The following is a 16361-nucleotide window of genomic DNA, read 5'->3' on the forward strand; positions in this document are numbered from 1 at the left end:
GATAGACTCGCGGTCTGTTGGTCAATGCTGCTCGGCGGTTGCTGGGGACCGCCTACGAGCTTTGCCGTAGGCGGCGCAAGAGGACGGGGCGCGGCGGGGGACACGGCGGCCGCCGCGGGGCTCGATCGGGCAACGGCGACGACGGCGGCGGCGGCGGCGACGGGTCTTCCTCCTCCCTCACCCCCTTGCTCCTTTTTTTCTTCCTCCTCCTTTCCTTTTCGGCCGGGTCTCGTCCACTTCCCCTAACGGCGGCCCCGATCCTACGGTACCGAGGAGCTAGGGAGGCCGAGGGTGGGCCCGGCCGTTAGTGCGGGCTTTGGGCCCGGGGCCTTCCGTCCTGAAGCGGGAGCCGGGGGCGGGGCCGGGGCGCCGTTGTCGGCGGGAGGAAGAGGGAGGAGACGGGAAGCCTGACAGCAGACGCCTCCGCCAGGCGCCTGCCGCCGCCTCCCCTGAGACTGCCGCCAACTCTGCTGTCGAGTTCTCAGGCCCACGGCCGGCAGCTGGGTCTCGGCCCTGCCCAGCTAGCGGGGCAGGGGTTGTGGGGCGCCAGCGTGCTGAGCTGGGCGCGGGAGGAGGGAGTCTAGACGCCGGGAACGTCCCGCGCCCCGCCTTTCCCTCCCCCTCCCGAACCCTGGGGCCTGGGGCGCGCGAGAGGTGCAAAGCGGGGCGGACAACTGAGAAAGGACTGGGTTGAGTGTTGAGGTAAACGTCGGAACCCGGATTTGTTGTGTGGAGTTAACCTAAAGGGAGCGGTTTTAAAGACACCTCCGTGGTGGCTGTGTCGTTCTTACTCGTCTTTTTATCTACCCTTCGTTCCCTCCCCCTCCCCCATTTTTTTCTTTCCATTTGTTTTTCATGTTTTACAGTAAAGGCATGACTTCCCGGCACCGCAGGGAAAATAGGGTGCAAGCCCAGAAACTATTTCCCCATCACCACTTGTTGAAAAACTGATTTGAAGGCATCTCCGGGTGTGAACAAACGGAAGTGCCAGGATTTCAAGCGTCTTTGGGTTTGCGCTGGAGACCCTTCACTACTGAGTATCAAGACGAAGAAAACTGGAAACTGATCGGGTAAACACTTAAAACTTGAAAACTTCCGAGGTGTATTTCGATCTAGTAAATAATTTGCTGCTTCGTTTTTGGTGACTAATTCCTGCTCTTAACTTTTTAACTTCCTCGTTTAAAATATTTTGACCTTCTGTTGAAAACACTTTTGTTACTCCTGTCTCCGTAAAGTTGAGCATCCTCTACTGGGTGGATATTCGCCTCTGCAGTAACACAGATTTTTGGAAGTTGCAGGACCTTGGAATGTATAGGCCTTTCACATTAGCACAAATGATTGAGCATTTTATGCTTCAGAGAATAATGAACATGTTTATTGTTTTAAAGTTTGAAATCTAAATATTTAAAGAGAGACGACTTTCACATCGAAAGATTTAGGTATTCCTGGGCACAGATATTTAATGTTTCTCGTAACTAGCTTAGAACAAAATAATCATAATTTTGACTGATTCTGCTATAGGAGTAAAAAATTCGTACCATTGAGTGAAAGTACAAGCATGTGTAGTGTTAATTCGTTGCTGACAATTTGGGGGGCAGGAATCATACCTGTCTTGTCTGCTATTGAAAACCTATAGCCTGGGCGCCTGGGTGGCTCAGTGGGTTAAGCCGCTGCCTTCGCTCAGGTCATGCTCTCAGGGTCCTGGGATCGAGTTCCGCATTGGGCTTTCTGCTTGGCAGGGAGCCTGCTTCCTCCTCTCTCTCTCTCTGCCTGCCTCTCTGCCTACTTGTGATCTCTCTCTCTGTCAAATAAATAAATAAAATGTTCAAAAAAAAGGAAAACCTATAGCCTAATACAGTATTTGGCACATGAGAGTCAAGCACTGAACAATTTGTTAATGAAAAGAAAATACAATTGAAATGTATTTAAACTTTATCATACTTTGCAGAATTTCTGTGAAACATTAAGTCTGTCTCTGAGGTTACGTCCACAGGTGTCTTAACACCTTGGCAATTTAGAGTTATTTTGAGAGAGATTTCCTATAACCCAATTATGAATTCTCTAGTTTGGGTTGAAAGAATACTCCATTATTGCTGATTACACTTTTAAAGCATTGTTGTTGAGAATGTACTTGGGAATTTTTCTCTAACATATTTATAGAGAACAGCATTCCATCTTGAATTGTATCAAATTCATTTTAATTTCATATACAGAGGCTAATGTGAGAGCTTAGCCCAAAGGCACAGCTCCAGAGAACAAATGGTTGTCACTGACAACATTTGTTGAGTATCTCAAGTTTTCAATGTTCATAATGTAAGGTCATGATTTTGGCAAAGATCATAGAAATTTGTTATTAGGGTAAATTAAGAAATTATTAAGCTGCTTCTGAGTTAAATACTTGGAAAAATAGTAAACATAATCATTTACTTTTTCCATCAACAAATTGTGATTGAGCGCCTATCATATATACTAGGCACTGTGTTAACTTCTTAGATTTGTTCTAATTTACTAGTTAATAAAATGAAATAAATAATTAACAAATGTATTAGCCTTTGATGAAAAAAAGGGAAAAGTTAGAAAAAGTACTTTGCATGTTGATTATCATGCTTGGGAAAACTCAGTGAAGGCATATATACATAAAAAAATGACTGACTTTGAACTCTATACCTTGGCTTTAACATTTAATGTGATTGTTGCTGCTTTTTAATTGCAGTTGGTCTGTGTTCTTTTTCAGTTTTTGCCTTTTTTCTTCTCAGAACAAATCTTCATATAGAATTAGGCCAGTTTAGTGGCCCACCTGTTTGAACTAACTTTGTACCCAGTTGCCTATAATTGTGTTCCTAAAATCAGTTGCCCTAGAACTGTGAAGGTAAAATCTTTTAAATTTCAATACACATCTAAATTGAAGAGAATAATATAATACCCTAAATATTGACATCAGGTTAGGTTTTCCTAAAAGAGAGTGACATTGGAGGTAGTTGGAATTCATTTTTCATAGTTCTAATTTATTTGAATTTCATCAAATTCAAGGAATGGACCTAGTTGTTACTAGTAACTAGTTACTGGTACTAATAACGAGTACCTTACATATTTCAAGTTAGTTAAGACTTAATGGACAAAATTTGAATTAAGTTTTTTGATGTCTTTAAATCTTGAAATGTTTATACCTGTTTGGTTTGTTTTTTTTTTTTTAATTACTTCCCAAATGAACTATTGTTCTAACACTTACTTTTGTTTCTCTTGTCTTGAAAGAACCTTATTCAGAGTCAGAATGGAAAGATTTGTAGTGACAGCACCACCTGCCCGAAACCGTTCTAAGACTGCTTTGTATGTGACTCCCCTGGATCGAGTCACTGAATTTGGAGGTGAGCTGCACGAAGATGGAGGAAAACTCTTCTGCACTTCTTGCAATGTGGTTCTGAATCATGTTCGCAAGTCTGCCATTAGTGACCACCTTAAGTCAAAGACTCACACCAAGAGGAAGGCAGAATTTGAAGAGCAGAATGTAAGAAAGAAGCAGAGGCCCCTAACTGCATCCCTTCAGTGCAACAGTACTGCGCAAACAGAGAAAGTCAGTGTTATCCAGGACTTTGTGAAAATGTGCCTGGAAGCCAACATCCCACTTGAGAAGGCTGATCACCCAGCAGTCCGTGCTTTCCTGTCTCGCCACGTAAAGAATGGAGGCTCCATACCTAAGTCAGACCAGCTGAGGAGAGCATATCTGCCTGATGGATATGAGAATGAGAATCAACTCCTCAACTCACAAGATTGTTGACAAGGAGGTTACCACCATTGTGATCAAGATAAATGTGGAGTATTAAAGTTATGTGTTGATTGTGTGGTTCATTTTTATATTTATTTCATTTAAAATCATGTGATGCAGAATAGTTTTGCAATGTGTATATAGTTGCAGGCAAAAAAAAAGACAAAAAAAACAAAAAACAAAAAAAAAAAAAAAGAAAAAAAAACCTCACTGCAAAACTTGTTAATTTTAGTCACCAATGGTGTAAAGCAAAACTTAGGGTTTAGAGTGTGCTAGGATACCTGAAACCTGATGGTTATCTTTAAAATTGATGGTTTTTCTCCTGAAATGTTTGTGCATGGAAGAACTGCCCTGCTTTTTTACCCTGTTGCCATATATGATTATTCCTTGTGAGATTACTTAATTACTTGGATTGAACACTAGCCTAGGAAATTGAAGCTGCTGCCAGGCAACACCACTCACAGTAATTTAAAGGAATTATTTCTGATTAGAGGATCCTCTTCAAAAAGGAAGGGATGGTGGGAAACTGTTCTTATATCTTCAGATCCCTTGAAGAAATGACTGTCTTTATTTCAAACTATGCGTGTATATGATGTAGTTACCTATCTATCCTTCAGTTCCTCACTGTCTTTTTTCACCTTTTTTAAGGGTTATTGTATTTAGTAGCAGCTTCAAGTGACCAAAAGACTAAAATCTTTCTTGCAGTGTCGGTGCCAAAAGCCCTGGGGAATTTTGCAGTGACATGATTTTAGTCTCTTACTATAAACAAATTTTGAACCATAACTTTTTTCAAGCATCCTCTTGAATTTGCAAGCTTTTTTTTTTTTAATGTCTTGGTGTTAAAAGATTTCAAGATTGGCATTTTAATTTAAACAGACATTTTATGATTGAGTTTCCTGTTTTTACAGAAAACTAGTAATTATTTTTTGGCTGACATCAGATAATAAGGAAATTACTTTCTATACATTAATTTTTTCATATGATTTATAAGGCTTTAGATAAATAGACTAGAAATAAGTTTACTTATTTTCACTTTTATGTGCTTTGCCTCTGGTGGTACAAGGTTTTTAAACATGGATGGTAAACAATTGTCCAGAAAGACTGGCAAGATTTTTGTAGTGGAGATCTGGCAGTATCCTGCATAACTGTTTGGGTGAGGAAATAATCAGTTCTGTTAAAGGTCAACCATGTTCAGGAAATGATCTCTGTGTGAACCTCACTGTCCTGTAAGGTCATCAAAGTAGCTTAGCCCAGTTATGTACTCTCCCATTGGAGACCCAAATTCTATTTTTAAAAACTAAACAGCTGAAGACTTGGACTAGAGCTTTAAAAAAGAATCTTAAATTCCTTGAAAACATTCAAGTTTAAAATACTTATAAAATATATTTCTATTACAAAGCAGTGACATGAATGCCCTATGTGACTTGGAATTTTCTTTGAGGTCATTTTACCACAAATCTTCATTTAAAAAAAAGCCAAAGTGAGTAAAAAGGTTATATTTTTTAGAAACAGCTTCCCATGTCTGTTTCTTTTACAGACTTTTAAGTTCCTAGTTCAGGTTGTTAAAATGCCCATCTGATTTTTAGATTTTTATGTGGGTTTTGTTTTTATTTTAAAATAAGCCTGCCACCAAAAAAAAAAAAAAAATTGCTTGTCAAAATTCGAACTACGAGTTTTTCCTCATGTTTAGTTATGTAAAGTAGCACAATAAATGCCTGGAGTAGTGCTGTCATTGCTAAAGCACATATATGAGACCAGCAGCAAAACATAACCAAAATGTACTGTGCTTTTACTTTCCCTAGTAAAGAATTTGCAGGCAACCATGTTTAATTTGAATTATCTAAGATGGTAGAAGATGTAAGAAGCTAGGAAAATAATTGAGTTTTATAGCATTTTTCAGAATACAAAAATAAGGTTAGATATACAATCATTCTAATTTTTCAAAATCCCATATGATTCAGACTGTTCCCTATTTCAATATTAATTTGCACTAACAACAAACACCCAGTGGCAGACCAGTTTTGAGTAGTCCTAACCAGTAAACTGGATGACGTTGCACAAGAAAAGCCAATAATTCATATTTGAGTTTCTAGTAGTTATTACTGATTTGATGATCATTTAGGTCCCATATGTCTTAATGTATTTCTCCAGGCTCCTAACTATTCCCACATACACTTTATCTAGGGGCATAATCCAACCTCCTGTTAGGATTATATCATGTCCTTAGAAGCATTTCCATCCTGTTGTGGAGGTTTAATATGTTTGTTTACTGATTATGAAACTTTTTGTTCCCTGAAACTGGTTAACTTTGTCTCATAGTTAAATAGATAAGGCAGAATGATTGTTTTAGCCTGCTCAAACTGGTACAAATCCGTGAAACCATGGCTGGCATATGTTGGATAACAAATGAAAATGTCTAAGGCGTATGCTGCTGTGGAGTTGTAGTGGACATGTGTACAGAAACTTTCAATCTTAACTATATAGTGTTAGTGTGATGCTATACTATTGGAAAAATAGCAATTTTTTCTATTTTATAAGTTGTATGCATAAACATAAGGTTTGTAATGTTTCATTTATAAACTGCCTTCAACACATGCTTACCTGTTAATAGTGTTTTCTTGAAGTATGGTAGTATGTCTTCCAGAATTTCACTATATGCTTACAGTAAATAGTTAACTAGCTTGTTGAAATGTTAAATTCCTTGTTTTGTTTTGTTTTGTTTAATAATGTGGGGCATATAGCAAGCCTGAAGGACATTGTAATCATTTCTTACAGGGTGAAAATTTAGAAAGATTGTGTATGAGAACCTAAATAGTTATTTTATTCATTATCATCTTTAAGACTTTTTTTTTTTTTTTTAAACAAATGCTACTTCCAGTTAATGCATTTGGCCCTACTGAATTTTGGGGGACCAGAAAACTTTAAAGAAAAAGCTCTGCATCTTACAATTGTAACCAATGAGTATCGGCTTGGGATTGTTGTGAAGTATTCATTGCTTAAAAACTATTGTAACAGTTGGCAAGATCTCCAAGCAGAAAGTTCCATGTTAAAACTTTTGCCTGAAAGAATTTGTATGTGAATGTTAATGGAAAACACATTTAAACAAAATAAAATTTAAAGTGGCCCAAAACGAAAGCCACAAACATTTCGTCGTTTGGTGCTTAGTCTTTGTGAGGGCTCTCTGTGGTTTGACTTGCCCCAACTGCCTTTAAATGAGTACCGATCACCTTAAAACATATTCATTAAATAGAAGATCCATCCTCTAATTTCATTGAAAATCTTAAATTGCTTTAGTTTCTGGTCAGCACTGATTAACTTGTGAATAGCGAAGTAGCTGCCCTAAACCATTTATCTCAATCCATACTATCCTAAACTTGGAAGGTAAATAGAACTCTTACCTAGTGGTATTCTACTTGTATCCAGAACACTGTATTGATTAAAATTTACTATGTTTATTTTTGTATTCCCATGCTTACCTTTTTTTTTTTTTTGCTCACGCATGTATCCTTAGTATAAATGTGTCACTTTTAAAGTTTTGTCTCTGTGACTTTCAGAAATAAATTTCAAAAAAATTGTTCAAAGTTTTTGAAAGTACATTTTGTGAGTCAGTAACATTTGTATTTTTTAAATTACATAATCTCTGCACCCAACGTGGGGCTCAAACTCATGACCCCAAGATCAGGAGTCCCATGCTTTACCAACTGAGCCAGCCAAACGTCCTGTATTTTATTTTTTAAAGTAACATATATTTCATAGTTCCAAAATACCAATATTGAATTTCACTATTTGAGTTTCATTTTTCAACTATATATATCACGATAGGATTCTTAGACCTTATGGACAATGTAAAAGCATATATTTTGTCAAATCAGATACACATTATGGCTACAAATAGCTCTTTTTCCTTAAAAACCACATAGGTGATATAGTTAAATTGACCTAATAAATGCTTTTAATTGGAAACATTTTAATTTTCTACTTCTAGAAATATTTATGAAAGACCAGGGCCTAATTTGTACTTCATATGTTTTATTGGGTTTTTCAAAGATTTGCTATATACTTATTCACTACTGGGGGTGAAAAAAATGCAAAGAAGTTGAAAATTGTCTTGCCTTCTACTAGTTTTAAATAGTTTTAAGGACACATATTTCTCCTATTCACTTCTGTCTGACAAAAAATTAATGAATTTATAAAGTATTTAACTATAATTCCTGGGACTAAAATGGTAGAAAGAACCTTAAAAAATCAGTCAATACTTCTGCTTACAGTTTAATAAAGAAACCATCAAAGGCCTATCTTTACTTTTCCTAAAGAATCTCATCAAAACTTATTAAATGCAAACAAATGGAAAATATGTTCCTCTAGGTCTCTTAACTTCCTATTTTTTTCTGTCTATGTGTAAGTCGAGCTGCATTATGTACCTGTAATACAGTATGTCATGATGCAAAGATGCTCCTGGGATCAGAGTAACCAACCTAGCCCTGTGAAAGCTAAAACTAGGTGGTAGAAAAGGACTACTTGTGATCTGGTGCATTTGATAATGCAGGGCATGATTTCCATCTGACTCCTTCTCAATATGTTACTTGCTTTCAATTGTTTTATATGCATACTCTGTACAGTGAATGTCTCTTACCTCTCTTCATTTAAATGTTGGAATCAGATCATTTAAAAGCCCATGTCCTTAAGTTCTTAGTTAAATTTGCATAATATGCAATCAACTAGTTTTATTGAGTCCCTCCCTATCCTATACCTAATTCTACCCTCGCTACTGGGGACACATCAGAGAAAATAAATTTATACCTTCAAGGAGCATACATTCTAGTGATAATACAGTCTCATAATTCATTGTCATTAACACTGTGATGGGGTGGAGGGACCATATTGTTCTGTTTTCTAAGCAGCTCCTTTAAGCATTTGTCATAAGACTAGTTAGCCAAACCGTTATCATTGGTTTGTTCTGATTCTCGAAGTCTTATTTTGTACAAGAAGAGCAGTAAAAATTGAAAATTTGTGGACGAAATGGTCTGCATATCCTTTGAAAATCTGGTAGTTTTTGCAATCCATACAATTGAAAATATGTGATACATATTTTCAGATTAAAATCTATTAAGCAATGGAATTAACCAAGTTAAATACCTGTAAAATACAAAACTGCCACACATTTTAATGCAATATGTGTGGGAAATCAAGAGCTCCATTGAATACTGGTATCGATACCTTTGAGTATCGATACTCAAAGGTATCGATACCATATTAACAAATGATTATCATAATCCAGTCCCTTCAGCTGGTATGTATATTAGATGACAGATTCTCCAAACTTCTTTTTAAGCATCATATGAATCAATGTGTAATGGAAGATACTATTTTTATATTCATTCGTTTTTCCTCTCTGATTTTCCTCTCTGATTTTTTTCTAACATTGCTCATGTACCGATTCAATGATGATAATAATTGAAGGAATTCTTTTTGATCTAGCAAATTCCACTTTTATGAATATATCCTATGGAACAAATAGCTGATATGTAAAGATATATGAAAAGGAAGTTCATTTTAATATTATAATAGTAACAAATGCAAATACTATAAATGTCCAGCAAGAGGGGAAAAAAATCATGACATATCTTTTTACAGAGCTATTCAAGTGATATAAAAGTACAGATCAGAAGAGATATCTATAATATTAACTAAGTAAAAACAATTATAAAGTGTACTTTTTCACTTTTGAGAAAAAAAAACACGGCTGTAGAAGTGCGCTATATATGAGTTGGTCAGCACCCACCATATGCCAAGATTACTAACGTGGTGATATTGAACCCAGTGAGAGAGAATACTTGCTTTTTGTACATCCTTGTGTATTGACTGACTTACAACAAGCAAAGTTATCTTTGTCACACACTTAAATGTGTGTAGAAATATGAAGTGAACTGTTATTGAAACCTGCAAACACAATAGTTATATCCAACTTTAAAGAATAGCAATATGGGCACCTTGGTGGCTCAGTGGGTTGAGGCCTCTGCCTTTGGCGGGGGTCATGGTCCCGGGGTCCTGGGATCGAGCCCCATGTGTCAGGCTCTCTGCTCAGTGGGGAGCCTGCTTCCCTTTCTCTTTCTCTGCCTGCCTCTCTGCCTGCTTGTGATCTCTTGTCTGTTGAATAAATAAATAAAATATTTTTTAAAAAAAGAATAGCAATATCACATGATTATTAATGAGAATATTGAAAAAATATTTTAAAACACCTTATTTTTGTTCAATTCTTTAAAATTTCCTGTCATAAAATTTTGTTGCATATTTACAAAGTTAAGTCATCTTTCTTTTTCCCAAGTTATTCATTACTATGTATGTTCTGGGGAAGTTAATTTCAAAGCTACAACTCTAATATCCCTCTATTTTTCTTTTATAAATAGCCTAAACTTTCTAGTTGTTCACAAAAGTTGTATACATTACTCCACTGCCTATAATAAACATTAATTTAATCACTGCTAAAACCCATCAATGTGTTTCAAAATCTGTCAGTTAATGGGAATAAGAGGAGTGTCATAATATAGTTCTTTATAACTTATAATGTCTGTGAAATGCTTTTTCTGTTTCAGAAAACCAGCACTAAATCAGGATTGAAACTCTATTTCTGGTAATTTATCTCTATTCCTCTCCATGAATGTAGTTATTCTGGAATTCAGAGTCTTTGGAAAACCCTTTCTAACAGCGAATTGCCTAGCATCCCCTTGCTTATTGGCGCAATAGTGATTTATTTACTATTTAGTATCACAGTTGCATAGAATAATCAAGGTGCAATCTTTCCTTATACCAATGGTCATCTGTTCTTAATCTCTCTTTCCTTCTTTCTTCTCTAATGCTTCTTCATTTCTTCCTCTTGTAGATTCTTAATGCAGCATCTTTGGCTAACACAAAATATTATCAACTCACTGACATCACAAGAGTCACAAGTAGGAAATTCATGTCTACAATTCATGTAGTTATTAATCCACACTTTTTAGGTATCCCCATAAAATGCAGCAGATTTTTGTAATTCAAATTGCAAATACTGGGGTGCCTGGCTGGCTCACTCAGTAGACCACATGACTCTTGATCTCAGGGTTGTGAGCAGAAGCCCCACATTGGGTGGAGATTATAAATAAATAATAAATAAATAAATAAATAATGGTTAAAATGGTAAATTTTTTTTTAAAAAAGCATATACTGCCAAAATGCTGCAACCAGTATCCTGGTATGTATCCTCATAGAGCTATACATAAAAATGACTAAATTCTACATTTCTATAGGTTTTACAATAAAATTCCCTGCCTTTGCAATTAACCTTAAGTTAATTGCAAACTTAACTAAGTTAAGTTAAACAAACTTAACTTAAACTCATTAAGTATATGTAAATGTGCCCATCTCGTTGACTTTTGTGTTTGTTAACTTGTATCAACAATGAAGCTAATAATATAAATATCTGATGAATCTAATTGTTTTCTTGGGACTGTAGGTAGAGTATCAAACATCATACCACATCTGGGAAAGACATGAATATGTTTTCAAATTATAATCGGCATATTTTGGTATATTCTTTGCTTCTGTATTGTTCTTTTAAAATTTATTATCTTCTTCAAAATAACACATACATATAGATTTAAAAATCCAATAATGTAAGTGATTTATAATCAGTATCCCTGCCTCACCCTCTCACCCTTTCCTATTCTTCAATTCTCCTATCACCTACCTGGAACTCTTTTACCTATTTCTTCTTCTACTGTCAGTATAATATGCTTATGCTACAATTTTGATTTATCAATTTTAGACATGATGTTTAAAAATGAACATTTTGTTGTTTTCCACTATCATCATTCCGCACTTTCTCTCACCATAAGATTTTTATGTAGCTAAAATTAACAAAAAATGTTTCTATTTTTATAGGCCATGTAAATGACTCTTCACCACTGAACTGAATAGGGTACTGTATTTCCTTTCTCAAACAATTTTTTAAAATTTTTATTTATTTGACAGAGAGAGGGGCAGCGAGAGATGGAATACAAGCTGGGCAGTGGGAGAGAGAGAAACAGGCTTCCTGCTGAGCAGGGAGCTTGATGCAGGGCTGGATCCCAGGAGCCTGCGCCAAAGGCAGAGGCTCAATGACTGAGCCACCCAGGCACCCAGACAATTTTTTGTAAGAATTTTTTATCATTTTATATCATTTTTTCTTTTGCTTATGTTCCTTTTTTTCTCAAATGCACCAAGAGATATGGCGAATACCTATATACCTATTTATAGCAGATACCTTTATAATGTAAAAACATGTCAACTAAACTATTAATCCTATTTATTTTCCCAGAGACCTTTCTTCTCAGCCTTTTTCCCCCTGCTCAAATTTGAATCTGTTTCTTTTTCTTTTTTTCTTAGTTCAAAAACAGTGGTCATCCTGAGATGTCTCTGCTTTGCTGCTTGTCTGGCTAGATCCTTCCTTTCTTGCAGTTCACAATCTATGCTTTGCATAATCCATTTCTTGGTTTAAGCATGATGATCCAAAAGCTTCTCAAGAAAGAATGTATAGAAGATTTGTTTCTTGATATGTTGTGTAACTACAAATAGCTTCATCATTGCCTCACAATTAAAATTTTGGCTAAGAAGATTGAAAATAATTTTCTTTGAAAATTATTGAAGTCATTGGTTCATTGTCTTTTATCATCTATTGTTATATTAATAAGTTTAGAGCTTTTTTAAACTTGTTTCCTAGTTTATAAGGTAGTGTTATATTATTTTTAGATTGTAAATAGTTATTTCCAGAAAAGCAGTAAGGAGACATCCTGGGATGACTACTGTTTTGGACCTAGAGAAACAGGTTGAAAGGGGAGCAAGAGGAAGAAGGGTTGAGAAGGAAGGTCTCCAGGGAAATAAACGGAATATACATATATTATATTTCACATATAAATCATGTATATGTATTTTCATATATTCATATGTGTTTCATTTTATATTTCGTATTATATTTATATTATTTCTTTGATAATCTACTCTCCTTCATTTATTCTACCGTGCTTTTGATTTCTAAGACCTCTTTCCTTTTTTGTAAACATTTACTTTTCATCGCATCTCATTATAAATTTATGATTGCAGGGGCTCCTCCTAGCTGGTTCAGTTGGTAGAGCATATGACTCTTGATCTTGGAGTTAGGCATTTGAATCTCGGATTATGGGTAGAGTTTATTTTAAAAAAGAAAAAAAGAAATTTATGATTGCTGTATCTTATCCCTCTAGGTTTCTTAATTATAATTTTTTTAGAAGCTTTCCTCTGACCCTGCATTTGGTCTCTTTCCTCCAGGCCTTTCTGTTTCTGACTGTTTCAATCTGTCTCTTCCTTATTGGAAACATTATTTAGGTATCCAGTGATTCCAGGATGGTTGTTCATATTTAAGAACGAAAGAGCTGATTGCAATCTCTGTATGCATGGATGAGACTTGACAACAGGTAGAATAATCAGAAGCAAAACACAGTCTTTGAAGAATTCCAAATGTCTGTTTCTTAAAATCTTTTATCTAGATGGTTTCAATTTTTTCAAACGCACAGGGAGAGAGGTGACAAAGATGTGTATAGAATACCCAATTATTGGGATTCTGAGAACAGGATGAAAAAGGGAACTATTATGGGTTGAATTATGTACACCCAAATTCAAGTGTTGAAGTCTAAACCCCCAGTATCTCAGAATATGATCTTATTTGGAAATAGGATCACTGCAGATATAGCTCCTTAAGATAAGGTCATACTAGAATAGGATGAACCCCAATTCAATATGACAGTCCCTTGTGAAAAGGGGAAATCTGAATACAGACATGCCCTCACAGGAAGAATGCCACATGAAGATAAAGACAGATTGAAGTGATGCAGCAGAAACCAAGGAACATCAAATATCACCAGCAAACCACCAGAGGCTAGGAGAGAGAGGAACAGATTCTCCCTCACAGCACTCAGATGGACCAATCCTGCCTCCATTTTGATTCTTGGACTTTTAGCCTATAGAGCTGGGAGACAATACATTTCTGCTATTTAAGCCACTGACTTGTGGTTTGCTGTACTTCATTACAGCATCACGAGGAAACCGATACAGGAGTTTATGGTTCAATATGTAATAATTCTTTTAATCCAATGTTGTTAGCCCCTTGCCTCACTACTACCCTCTATTTGACTGGCTTTCCTAAATCTAGAGTTTCTTAGGCTCACATTTTCCAGAGAATAACCTTCTGGTCCTTTGATAGTGAGGGGTTGGAGATGTGTGAGTGGGGAAATGGTTACCTACGTGTGGGGTCTAGGGAAGTGGGCCGGCAGCATGCTGAGAGCCTCATTTCAGCTTGTAAGTGGTGAGTCTCTGAGAGGTTCCACAGAGTGAAGGACTTGTGCATGCCCTCTACCCCAGGAAGTCACTTATTACCCACCCAACCACACTCTATCTTTTAAAAGCTGGCATGCATGGGTACATGGGTAGCTCAGTCGGTTAAGAGTCCTATTCTTGATTTTGGCTCAGGTCATGATCTCAGGGTTGTGAGATTGAGCTCCATGCTGGGTGTAGAGCCTGCTTAAGATTCTCTCTCTCTCTTTCCTCTGCCCACTCCCCACCAAATCCCTCTCCCTTCCTCTCTAAAAAAATAAATAAATAAAATTGGCAAAATTTACCATATAGTATTATGTGTCCTTCTGTTTCATTTGTTCTTGTGTTTTATATATATGTGCACGCACACACACACACACACACTCACACACACTTTAATTTATGCATTTTTATTTTAGTGAAGTTTTAGGAGACAAAGAAAGTAAAAACATCCTAATCCACATTCTTTTAAATAAAGACTCAGACAAGGATTTTCTTAAAAACAAGTATTTCTTGATTTTTTTTTGTATTTCTTGATTTTTAAAAAATATATATTTTGGGGGTGCTGGGTGGCTCAGGGGTTAAAGCCTCTGCCTTCGGCTCAGGTCATGATCCCGGAGTCCTGGGATCGAGCCCCACAATCAGGCTCTCTGCTCAGTGGGGAGCCTGCCTCCCTCTCTCTGCCTGCCTCTCTTCCTACTTGTGATCTCTCTCTGTGTTAAATACATAAATAAAATCTTTAAAATTATATATTTTTATATATATATATATATATATATATATATATATATATATGTTCTTGCAAGAGACAGTGACAGAGATAGCAAGAGAGAGCACAAGCAGAGGGTGTTGCAGGCAGAGGGAGAAGCAGACTCCCCATGGAGCAAGGAGCCTGATATGGGACTTGATCCCAGGACCCTGAGATCATGACCTGAGCCAAAGGCAGATGCTTAACTGACTGAGCCACCCAGGGGCCCCTTAAAAATATTTTTACTTACTTTTTTAAAGTAAGATGTACACCCAGTGTGGGGCTTAAACTCACAACTGTAAGGTCAGGCATTGCACGCAGCAGTACCTAATGAGCCAGCCAGTCACCCCACTAATTGACCATTTTTAACCAGAAGTCTTTTGTTTCTCGTCTCAATATGTGACATTTAAACATCAAAGACAAGAGAATGGATAGATATAACAAGCCAAACACATATATTTGCTTCCCTTTAAGTCTCAAATTCCTTAAAATATGAGAAGAAATTCATAGTAGCATTATAAAATAAGAAAGGTTTCCATGAAGAGATAAGACATCTTGAGGGATCTCTGAATAATGGAAAGATTGAATTGCATGGATGATGAAAAGCAGATTTTATTAGATTGATTGAGAAGTGAGACAGTGAGAAAAAACAAAGCCCAAATGCTTTGAAGAAAACCACTGAAGAATCCAGAAAGGATCGGAAAAATGGCAAGCTTGAAGTAAACGACTATGAAGAGAAGGAAATGTTGTCTCTGAGTAATCAGCAGGGTAAATGGCTAAAAGGCTAGCTAGATGGCGATGCCTTACATGGCTGGAGAAGTGTTCTCCAGATGTCTATACATACCCTGACTCAGCATCCGATATACAACACTATTTCTCCCACAAGCACTGCAGGAATCAAGGAGTAGAAATGGGAGTGGGGCCACTTACTATTACCCCTGGTGACCCTCTAGCAAAATATTTGCTTCCTGTTCTCACGACTTTATGCCCTGCTGGCCTAGGGGTCTTAGTTCCAAAGGGAGGAATGCTTCCACCAGGAGACACAATTATGATGTTCTATTAAACTAGAAGTTGAGACAACAGCCCAGCCACTTTGGACTTCTTGTGTCTCTCCATTAATAGCCAGGGAAGGGAGTTACTGTGCTGGCTGGGGTAACTGAGCCTGACTGCCAAGGGGAAATTGGACTGCTACTCCACAGTGGAGGGAAGGAAGAATATTTATGGGTATCTCCTGGTATTGCCATGCCCTGTGATGAAGGTCAATGGAAAACTTCGACAACTTAATCCAGGCAGGACTACTAAGGGCCCAAACCATTTAGAAATGAAGGTTTGGGTCCCCCAACCAGGTAATATGCCCTGCTGAGGTACTTCCTGAAGGTAAAGAGAATACAGAACGGGCAGTGAAAGAAGATAGTTATAAATACCAGTAATGACTATAAAACAAATCACAGAAAGGAGGACTGTAATTGTCACTGAGTATTCCCCCCCCCC

The 16361-nt window shown here is 37.0% G+C and overlaps 1 protein-coding gene across 1 annotated transcript; it reads left to right on the forward strand.

The window, feature by feature from the left end:
* The first annotated feature begins 67 nt into the window (after positions 1 to 67).
* On the forward strand, positions 68 to 7359 carry CGGBP1 (CGG triplet repeat binding protein 1). Its single transcript, XM_059392135.1, has 3 exons — positions 68 to 265; positions 867 to 1070; positions 3253 to 7359. The coding sequence occupies exon 3, from the start codon at positions 3272 to 3274 to the stop codon at positions 3773 to 3775; it is 504 nt and encodes a 167-aa protein (XP_059248118.1). The 5' UTR covers positions 68 to 265; positions 867 to 1070; positions 3253 to 3271; the 3' UTR covers positions 3776 to 7359.
* The last annotated feature ends 9002 nt before the right edge of the window (positions 7360 to 16361 follow it).

Source organism: Mustela nigripes, chromosome 2 (genome assembly GCF_022355385.1).
Source record: "Mustela nigripes isolate SB6536 chromosome 2, MUSNIG.SB6536, whole genome shotgun sequence".
In the NCBI taxonomy this organism is placed as follows: Eukaryota; Metazoa; Chordata; class Mammalia; order Carnivora; family Mustelidae; genus Mustela; species Mustela nigripes.